Raw genomic sequence first — 10,353 nt, 5'->3', positions numbered from 1 at the left:
TACTTTAGGGGAAAAATAGTTCTGCAGTTAGAAATCATTTGAAAGAGATGAAATTCCAAGACAATGTCAGGGGATTCCCAGGTTATGTCTTTGGTGGGCATCTGCCATTTGTTAAAGTGAGAGAGAGAGAGGCTTTGCTTCTTGAAAAAAATGCCATCTTACTCTATCAGAATGATACTCAGGAGCTATAAGCTTAGCTTGTCTCCACCACTGATCAAAATGTTGAGTGACTATAACTTTAGGGCATCTTGTCATCATGACTATCAAGATTAGAAATGATATTGTTTTGATCAGGGCCTTCTTGGACTTATTTCTAGTTAGTAAACTGTGACTCCTAAATATAAGAATCCAGCAGGCAGCACAGGGGTGTTAGTTATTATTATCTAATAAATGATTATCTAATAAGATAATAATTTGATACTTCAGCCTGATTACTATTAAATACCTTCTGACTCAGTCACCTCATGGATTGTGTTGCTTAAATCAACAGGGCATCTACAGTTTTTATAGTGCTGATCTGAAGTTTCAGGCCATTTTCTATCATTGGCTCATCAGACATCAAAGACTAAGAGGCTGCTGCATTCTCTAAAGGAAATCTTAACAAATATTAGGAGCACCAGTATTTGTCATGACCAGTGAGTCGCTGCAAGAAATGGCATAGAAAGCTGTGGTGTCAAGAACAAAAACACTCCGAAAGAGAATCTCAGTGTGGGGATGGAAATAGAGTTCACCCTAACTGAAAAAAAAAAGAAGAAGAAGAAGAAAAAAAGGTTAGGGAAAAACAAAGAATTCTCTCCCCTCTTTTTTCATATTTGGACATAGATAAGTAACGAAATGCCCTTACATGATTGGGAACTTGTGTTAGTTTCCAGACCATGAGATCTTGAGTTATGATTGACGCAGAGTTAAAACAGACAAAAGTAGTTACTTGCTAAACATTTATTAATTTTTTCACAGTTCAATTATTTCAACAAGAGTATCTCTAAGGTATTATCAACAGGCCTCAAATGATTGTGGGCTGATGGGTCTTGTCAAAGGGCCTCTAGAAATTTGCCCCTATGTTCACACATTTTCCCCTTTTACACCCCCAACATGCTCTATGTGATCTCTTATTGGCCCTAGAGTAAGACAGATGTTTATGGGATTCTGAGCAGCTTCCTTCTAATAAGCTAAAATTAACAAAGGTTCGTAATATTCTCTCATCAAAACTTGGGGAAGTAGAATCAACACTACAGACTACAACAGACATAATTTTAAAATTTGAACTCTGAAGTTGTTTGAGAAACACCTCATTTTTGCTTCATGAGATCATGTGTTTAAGTGGCGTTGAGTGTAAAAAAAATCTAATTTGAATTCTAAATCTTCAAAGCTAAACCTATTTATAACAGATATTTCTTCCAGTAATGGGCTGATTTCACAGGAAGTTTTTATGCAGAGGTCACTCCTCCTGCATTATTCAACAAGGGTTATAAAAATTTAGTTACCTGGAATTTGTGCTTATTATGCCACAAAAGATGAAAAGCTGTTTGGAGAAAATGATCAATTTAGGTTCAAGAAGAAATAGCAACTTGAACATTAAAAGTATCTGCACTTTCCACAAGATGGGTCAATCATTAAACAAACAGACCCATTGTTTAGAATCTCAAATCATCTTCTTCTTCTTGTTGCTTCCGAAAGCAATAAATGAACATGTTCATCAAACAAAATTTCTTAAACAAATTAAATGATTTATATGCTTTTAAAAAAATGCACACCACATCTGCATCAAAGAGCAAAAGAAAGACATCTTGCAGTAAAGAACTACTTGAGGAAGAATAAAAGGCAGGAGTACAAAGTACATAAAATGAGCGTAGTTTAAGATTTTGGAAGAAGACATTCTAACATCAGATAGCTTTCCCACAACCAGAAACATCTGAGTTATCACTTGGTACCCAGTGTTTCTCATTTTCCCGTGCTCGAAGCTTTGGCGGGTGTCAGGATATTGGCAACATCTCTTAAGGGCGGTATTGAGATTTCTGCTCTTGGATGTACTCATAGAGAGGGCTGGAGCGCACTGGGACGCTGGCAAACTGATGACTGCCGGGCTCCAGAAGCCGCCCATGGCCCTTCCCTTCTTGGGATTGTGTTTCCCGGACTTGGCGGCGCCTCTGTTCCTCCTCCTGCTGGCTGCGGAGGTGTTCTTCCCGTAATTTCCTTTCCCGTTCCTGGCGACGTTTCTGCTCTTCTTCTTGCCATAGTTCTTGTGCCTGACGACGACTCTTCTCCTGCGTGGCAAACTGCTCCTCCGCCCGGTACTGCCCGTCTCGCTCCTGCCTGAGCCTCTGCTCTTCCTGTTTCTTAAGCTGCAGCTGCTCTTCTTCCCAGCGATACTTTCTGTCACGATCTTGGCGGCGCAGCTGCTGTTCTTCCCTCTCCTGGGGGAGCTGTTCCTCCTCGCGGAATTTTCTGTCACGCTCTTGGCGGCGCAGCTGCTGTTCCTCCCTCTCCTGGCGGAGCTGTTCCTCCTCGCGGAATTTTCTGTCGCGCTCCTGGCGGCGCAGCTGCTGTTCTTCCCTTTCCTGACGGAGCTGCTCTTCCTCCAGGAATTTTCTGTCGCGTTCTTGGCGGTGCAGCTGCTCTTCCTCCGTTTCTTGGCGCAGCTGTTCCTCCTCAAGGAATTTTCTCTCCAGTTCCTGGCGGCGCAGCTGCTGTTCCTCTTCGCGGAATTTTCTGTCACGCTCTTGGCGGCGCAGCTGCTGTTCTTCCCTTTCCTGGAGCAGCTGTTCCTCTTCGCGGAATTTTCTGTCGCGGTCCTGGCGGAGCTGTTGTTCGCGCTCCTGGCGGCGCAGCTGCAGTTCCGCGAGGAATTTTCTGTCACGCTCTTGGCGGCGCAGCTGCTGTTCCTCCTCGCGGAATTTTCTGTCGCGCTCCTGGCGGCGCAGCTGCTGTTCTTCCCTTTCCTGACGGAGCTGCTGTTCCTCCTCCCGGAATTTTTTGTTGCGCTCCTGGCGGCGCAGCTGCTGTTCTTCCCTTTCCTGACGGAGCTGCTCTTCCTCCAGGAATTTTCTGTCGCGCTCTTGGCGGCGCAGCTGCTCTTCCTCCGTTTCTTGGCGCAGCTGTTCCTCCTCACGGAATTTTCTCTCCAGTTCCTGGCGGCGCAGCTGCTGTTCCTCCTGGAGGAATTTTCTCTCTAGTTCCTGAGGGCGCAGCTGCTGTTCCTCTTCGCGGAATTTTCTGTCACGCTCTTGGCGGCGCAGCTGCTGTTCCTCCTCGAGGAATTTTCTGTCACGCTCTTGGCGGCGCAGCTGCTGTTCCTCCTCGAGGAATTTTCTGTCACGCTCTTGGCGGCGCAGCTGCTGTTCCTCCTCGAGGAATTTTCTGTCACGCTCTTGGCGGCGCAGCTGCTGTTCCTCCCTTTCCTGGAGCAGCTGTTCCTCTTCACGGAATTTTCTGTCGCGGTCATGGCGGAGCTGTTGTTCGCGCTCCTGGCGGCGCAGCTGCTGTTCCTCCTCGAGAAATTTTCTATCGCGCTCTTGGCGGCGCAGCTGCTGTTCCTCCCTTTCCTGGAGCAGCTGTTCCTCTTCGCGGAATTTTCTGTCGCGGGCTTGGCGCAGCTGCTGTTCCTCCTCGAGGAATTTTCTATCACGCTCTTGGCGGCGCAGCTGCTGTTCCTCCCTTTCCTGGAGCAGCTGTTCCTCTTCGCGGAATTTTCTGTCGCGGTCTTGGCGCAGCTGCTGTTCCTCCTCGAGGAATTTTCTATCACGCTCTTGGCGGCGCAGCTGCTGTTCCTCCCTTTCCTGGAGCAGCTGTTCCTCTTCGCGGAATTTTCTGTCGCGGTCGTGGCGGAGATGTTGTTCTAGCTCCTGGCGGCGCAGCTGCTGTTCCTCCTCGAGGAATTTTCTCTCTCGTTCCTGACGGCGCAGTTCCTCTTCGCGGAATTTTCTGTCACGCTCTTGGCGGCTCAGCTGCTGTTCCTCCCTTTCCTGGAGCAGCTGTTCTTCCCTTTCCTGGAGCAGCTGTTCCTCCTCGCGGAATCTTCTGTCTCTCCCCTGACGGACTCTCTTCTCTTTTTCCTCTCTCAGCAACTGCTTTTCCTCTTGGAACTTCCTGTCGCGCCTTTTGGCTTCCTTTTGCTCTTCTCGCTCCAGTTGTTCTTCCTCTGGGAAATGCCTGTCGCGCTGCTGCCAGCGCCTCTTCTCTTGCTTACCACCTCTCTCTTGCGGTTCATCCAGCAGGGGCTGCAGATCTTGCTGGGACTGTCTGTCGCGCACCTGGGAATCTTCCAACTGCCGGAACTGTTCATTCTCTCTACGTTTGCAGTAAACCCTGTTATTACGAACTGCATTTTCTTTTTCTGGTTCCCACTGCCATTTCAGATCACGGCGCTGATCCTCATCCCGGTATCGCCGCTTCCTCTCTTGGTGCTGAAGCTCCTCCTCCTCCAGATACTGCCTCTCCGGCTCCTGGCGCCTTTTCTCCTGTTCCTCTCTCAGCAGCTGCTCTTCTTCCTGCTGCAGCTCCTCTTCCTCGCGGTATTGCCTCTCCAGCTCCTGGCGCCTTCTCTTCTCCCTTTCCTCTCTCAGCAGCTGCTTTTCCTCCTGCTGCAGCTCCTCTTCCTCCCGATATCGCCTTTCCCGCTCCAGGCGTCTTTTCTCCCGTTCCTCTCTCAGCAGCTGCTCTTCTTCCTGCTGCAGCTCCTCTTCTTTGCGGTATTGTCTCTCCCGCTCCTGGAGGCTTCTCTTCTCCCGTTCCTCTCTCAGCAGCTGCTCTTCCTCCTGCTGCAGTTCCTCTTCCTTGCGGTATTCTCTCTCCTGCTCCTGGCGTCTTCTTTTCTCCCGTTCCTCTCTCAGCAGCTGCTCTTCCTCCTGCTGCAGCTCCTCTTCTTTGCGGTATTGTCTCTCCCGCTCCCGGCGCCTTCTCTTCTCCCGTTCCTCTCCCAGCAGCTGCTCTTCCTCCTGCTGTAGCTCCTCATCCTCCCGGTATTGCCTTTCCCGCTCTTGGCGTCTTCTTTTCTCCCGTTCCTCTCTCAGCAGCTGCTCTTCCTCCTGCTGTAGCTGCTCTTCCTCGCGGTATTGTCTCTCCTGCTCCTGGCGCCTTCTCTTCTCGCGCTCCTCTCTCTGCAGCTCCTCCTCCTCCTGCTGCTGCAGCTGCTGTTCCTTTCTCAGCTGCCCTCGTAGGGCTGGCTTGGCGTACACCGTGTAGTGGCGTCTCTTCCTTTCTTCTTCTAGTTGCCACCTCCATTTTTGGTCGCGGCGCTGCTCCGGGCTTCGCCTCCTCTCCTGATGCTCTTGGGGGCCGTATCCCTCCTCCTGGAGCTGTTGGGCACGCTCCCGCCGCTGGAGCTGCTCCTCTTCCTCCAGGAACTGCAGCTCTCTCTCCCTCTCGCGACGCTGGCGGCGCCGCTGCTCCTTCTCCTCCTCCTCCTGGAGAAACCGTTGTTCCCGCTGCTGGCGCTCCTCGGCTCTCAGCTGCCTCTCCCGCTGCTCGCGCAATGAGGGCCTGGCTGACAGCCTCTGACGGCCCCTCTGGCGCTCTTCCTCCGCCTGCCACTGCCAAGTGAAGTCCCGGCGCTGCTCCTCTTCCTGCTGCTGCCGGCGAGCCTGTTCCTCCTCCTGCCATTGCAGCTCACGCTCCCGGCGCCGCCTCTTTTCCTCCTGCTCTTGACGGCGCCTCTGCCCTTCCTGCTTGCGGGGCCTCGAGTAGACTTTGCTTTGCCGTGCGTCGGCCTCGCTTTCTAGCTGCCACTGCCACTTCGGGGTCTGGCTCTTAATCCGCTCCCGGGCCTGTTCCTGCTCCTCCTCAGCCAGCTCCTGCTCGCGCCTCAGCCACTGCTGGCGCCTCTCTTCCAGCTGCTCGCGCCTCTTCTCCTGCTCGAGTCTCTCTTCCTCCTCGCGCTTCAGCCGCTGCTCGCGCCTCTCTTCCTGCTCGCGCTTCAGCCGCTGCTCGCGCCTCTCCTCCTGCTCAAGCCTCTCCTCCTCCTCCTCGCGCTTCAGCAGCTGCTCGCGCCTCTCCTCCTCCTCCTCGCGCTTCAGCAGCTGCTCGCGCCTGTCCTCCTGCTCGCGCTTCAGCCACTGCTCGCGCCTCTCCTCCTGCTCAAGCCTCTCCTCCTCCTCGCGCTTCAGCCGCTGCTCGCGCCTCTCCTCCTGCTTGCGCTTCAGCCGCTGCTCGCGCCTCTCCTTCTGCTCAAGCCTCTCCTCCTCCTCGCGCTTCAGCAGCTGCTCGCGCCTCTCTTCCTCCTCCTGGCGCTTCAGCCGCTGCTCGCGCCTCTCCTCCTGCTGGCGCCTCTTCTCCTCCTCCTCGCGCTTCAGCAGCTGATCGCGCCTCTCCTCCTCCTGCTCGCGCTTCAGCCACTGCTCGCGCCTCTCCTCCTGTTCGCGCTTCAGCCACTGCTCGCGCCTCTCCTGCTGGAGCCTCTCCTCCTCGCGCTTCAGCAGCTGCTCGCGCCTCTCTTCCTCCTCCTGGCGCTTCAGCCGCTGCTCGCGCCTCTCTTCCTCCTCCTGGCGCTTCAGCCGCTGCTCGCGCCTCTCCTGCTCGCGCCTCTTCTCCTCCTCCTCGCACTTCAGCCAATGCTCGCGCCTCTCCTCCTCCTGCTCGCTCTTCAGCCGCTCCTCGCGCTTCTCCTTCTCCTCCTCGCGCTTCAGCCAATCGCGCCTCTCCTCCTCCTCGCGCTTCAGCCGCTGCTCGCACCTCTCCTGCTCGCGCCTCTTCTCCTCCTCCTCGCGCTTCAGCCAATCGCGCCTCTCCTCCTCCTCGCGCTTCAGCCGCTGCTCGCGCCTCTCCTGCTGCTCGCGCCTCTCCTCCTGCTCGCGCTTCAGCCGCTGCTCGCGCCTCTCCTCCTGCTCGCGCCTCTCCTCCTGCTCGCGCCTCTCCTCCTGCTCGCGCCTCTCCTCCTCCTGCTCGCGCCTTAGTTGCTGCTCGCGCCTCAGGCTTTGCTGCTGCTGCTCTTCCGCCTGGCGCTCCCTCTTCAGCTCTTGCCGCTCCAGCTTCTGTAGCTGCTCTTCTTCCTCCTGGAGCTCTCTTTGCAGCTGCGGCTCTTCTTCCTGCAGTTTCTCTTCCTGCCGGTGCACTCTCTCGCGCTTCCTCCACTCTTTCTCTTCTTCCTCCTGGAGCACTCTTTCTTGCCGCTCTCGCCTTTGCTGCTGCTTCTCCTCGCGGCGCTCCCTCCTCAGCTCCTGCAGCTCCCGCCTTCGTTGTTGCTCTTCATCTGGAAACGCCTCAGTTTCGTGACCCTTGCACCTCTGCAGCTGCTCTTCCTCTGCACGGCGCTCTTCCTGTTCTCTCCGTTCTCGCCTTTGCCGCCATAGCTCCTCGTCGCGGCGCTGCCTGTCGCGCTGCTGAAGTCGCTCTTGTTTCTCACTTTGCTCCTCTCCCTCAGCGAGCTCCCTCTCCTCTTCCTGCCTCTTCTGCCTGCGTCGTTGCCCAGGTTCTTCTTCCAGTTGTCTGTCCCGGGACTCGAATCTCCTTTGGTCTTCTTCTTGCCTGCGATCTTGTAACAGGCTCTCCTTTCCGTCACACCGGGCTCGCTTCTCCTCATCCAGTCCCGTGGCCTGGCCGAGAGCATAGTAACAAGCTTGAGCCACTTTGAAAATAAATAGGAGGAATTCGTTGAAATCGACACGCCCATTACGGTCACGATCCAGAAGTTCCAGGATCAGATCTACCGTCTTGGGGTCATGTGGTCTCTATAAAAAAGATGAAAACAAAAATTTATAATGTACTATCTACAGGTGATAAAATTGTTTTCACACATATTTTATGCTATGCTGACATTCAAGAGACATTCAGAGCAATTAGAAAAATGTCCAGTGTGTATCAAGTCTTGTCCCCATGTAAAATGTGAACCCTCATTTTAAAGCATATATTCGTTTGAAATTTTTGCAGCTCGTAATTTATGCTGACCAAACTGGAGGATGCAGGAAGAGAGACACAAAGTAGAATAACAGGTAAGCCTACGCATCTTAGAGGCAGAGCTTGAGGTGAAGATTCAAAACAGCCTCGTGAACTTGTGTGTAAAATTAACAAAGCTACTCAACCTCAAGAAAGAATAACACAAGTTCGCTTTAATTGGGTAAGAATGAACTCACTCTTGAGAGAGATACAATGGAAATTTATGAAGATTTGCAGTAGCCATTTCTGTCTGAAGCAGCTAGTACTCTTGATTTGGTTTCTATTCCATATTAGAAAACAGAACAAAACATTTACGGGTAGCACCATTTTAGTAGAGATCAGGCTGATCTCAGTTTTGAAATTTGGAAACAAATTTAAGTTCCTCCAAGTCTAGTTTGATTTGACATCTTTTGTGGTGATGTCCCATGAAGAGCTCATTCACATGGCCATGCCGTCAAGTACATGAAATACTTTATTATTCAGACTGCAATGCCAAGTTAGTACCTTCTGACTGAGAAATGAATGGGGGATGTAGTGTAGATCTGTCATGGTGTAAAATGAATATAAACCCACCAGTCCTTGCTCTGGTCTCCTCTGAGAATAAATCTCATAGCCTCAAGTCAATAGATCTCATTTTCTTGTTAGTTCTTACCCGAAGGACAGCTCCAAATTCCCTTTCCAGGAGGTTCTTCAGGTCTTTCTTAGTTAATGCTGCTCCATCACAATCATGTGAGACATATTGATTGAAAATTTCAGTGATGTCACAGATGCTTCTCAGAAGTGGTGACATTTTTTTCTTTCCTTCAAGTTCAAGTAAACCTAGAACAATAAAACAAGATCCAGAATCAAAATCCCGTTTCTGCTCTTGGGAAAGCGTCATTCACACTATTTCAGGCAGATACCTAAATAATTTGAATTTACAGCAGTATTTTCCACCTGGACTTTCAGAGCATTTTAATCTTTGAATATTGTATCAGAAAGAGAAAGAGTGATCCTGAGAAATTCCAAGCGAGGGAATCATCTTCAGACTATCCTGTTGTCAGTTTTTGATTGTCCACCCAATGTGGATTATCTGTCCTTTTCTTCTCTCTTTCTTCCAGCTTTCCACCATATTTCAGAGTAGAAAATAAAGAGAGGAGTGCAGAAATTAAAATTTTATATATTTCTACACACCTTCCTTTAAAGTTGAGCAAAGAGGACAGGTAAAACCCAAAAGGTGAAGGAAGACTTGAGAGTATCTTAAAGTGGTTAGAGGCCATGTCAGCAAAACATTTAGAAGAAGATAGAACAATGAAAAGGGAGTATGAATGATTCCCCAACATTATAGTCCATAAAGGATTTAGGAACTCTTATAGAATATAATTCATAAGTCAACAATTCAAAGATTAAATAGTACTTCTTCCTAGTCAAAAGATGGCATTGTAACATTCAGATACACACGTGCAGAAAACAGAAAGTGTATGTTACCTGCCTCAACTCAGATTTAGTACAGATATTCGGATACTGAAGTATTGAAAGCTTCTGAGAGGTCCTTTCTAAACCAACTGAATCCAGAAAACTGCGAATGATATTGGTTTTGTTAAACCCAAATATATCATTGGAATCTTGGCTTTTTATAAAGCATTAGCCAACAGTAGATCGATGTTATAAGAATACATAGAATGACTTTGCTGGTGGAATATGTGTAGTGGATCATCTAGCTAACTTCTTTATGTACTTCTCAACTCCAATACCTTAAATGCTGTGACTGTATGAAGATGGCCCATATTAGGTAGAACCAACGTAAAAGAGAATAGAAGGGTAACAAACTTTTGAGATAGCAGTTTTTAGGAAGATGAACCCTATCAGAGCCACACATGATCATCCTTGATGTGCAAAAGTATAGAGTTCAGAGCCCAGGGAGAAGGGCCATGCTTCAGTTCAAGTGATGGCTCCAACCATAAGAAGATGGGATAGAGTTAGTGAAAGTTTATTTATCCCTGCAAAATACTGATACCTTCTGGCACATAGAACCTCCCCGCATATCCCAACATCTGAAGTAGCTATAAAAATGGAGAATCATAAAGAAGACCACGATCCCACAGAATGGGGCTTACCCACTTCACCAGAGGAAGAAGTTGAGTGCTCGCTGACACCACGGGCAAGTGTACTGAGTAACTGGGAGCTGGGCCTTTTATAGGGATTTTAATTGTGCCCTGGAAAGCAACTTGGGAAGGAGACACCCACTCTGTGGGATGGCCTGATTCATTCCTAACCAAGCCCAGCTCCACCTCTGTCTCCACAAATGGCTTGTTTATCTCACTATTTGCTCACGTAGCTATTTGGCATGAGGTTCACAGACCTTGCCTCCTGACACTCACGGTACTGGCCCCACCTAACATGAGAGGGTAGAATATTTGGCAGAATCTCCAATTTTCTTTAACTGTTAAAACTAAATTAAATAATAAAACAAAGGTATTAAATGTTCGCAATCTTAATTGATTATTA

The 10,353-nt window shown here is 49.9% G+C and overlaps 1 protein-coding gene across 1 annotated transcript; it reads right to left on the bottom strand.

Annotated features, from left to right (window-relative positions):
• Positions 1 to 1,867: 1,867 nt before the first annotated feature.
• Positions 1,868 to 8,656, bottom strand: LOC105497880 (trichohyalin). The gene is made up of 2 exons (XM_011769405.3): positions 8,519 to 8,656; positions 1,868 to 7,661 (listed from the first exon to the last, which is right to left on the bottom strand). Exons 1-2 carry the CDS (start codon positions 8,654 to 8,656, stop codon positions 1,995 to 1,997), a joined length of 5,805 nt encoding a protein of 1,934 aa, XP_011767707.3. The 3' UTR covers positions 1,868 to 1,994.
• Between the last annotated feature and the right edge of the window lie 1,697 nt (positions 8,657 to 10,353).

The sequence above is a fragment of the Macaca nemestrina genome, chromosome 1 (genome assembly GCF_043159975.1).
Source record: "Macaca nemestrina isolate mMacNem1 chromosome 1, mMacNem.hap1, whole genome shotgun sequence".
Lineage (NCBI taxonomy): Eukaryota > Metazoa > Chordata > Mammalia > Primates > Cercopithecidae > Macaca > Macaca nemestrina.
Note: the sequence above shows the minus strand (reverse complement) of the source record. Positions and strands in the feature narration are given on the sequence as shown.

Coding starts and splice junctions, on each gene's coding strand:
- LOC105497880 (XM_011769405.3), bottom strand. CDS start 8,656: ATGTCACCACTTCTGAGAAGCATCTGTGACATCACTGAAATTTTCAAT. Junction 7,662..8,518: donor AATTTGGAGCTGTCCTTCGG/GTAAGAACTAAC, acceptor TCTTTTTTATAG/AGACCACATGACCCCAAGAC.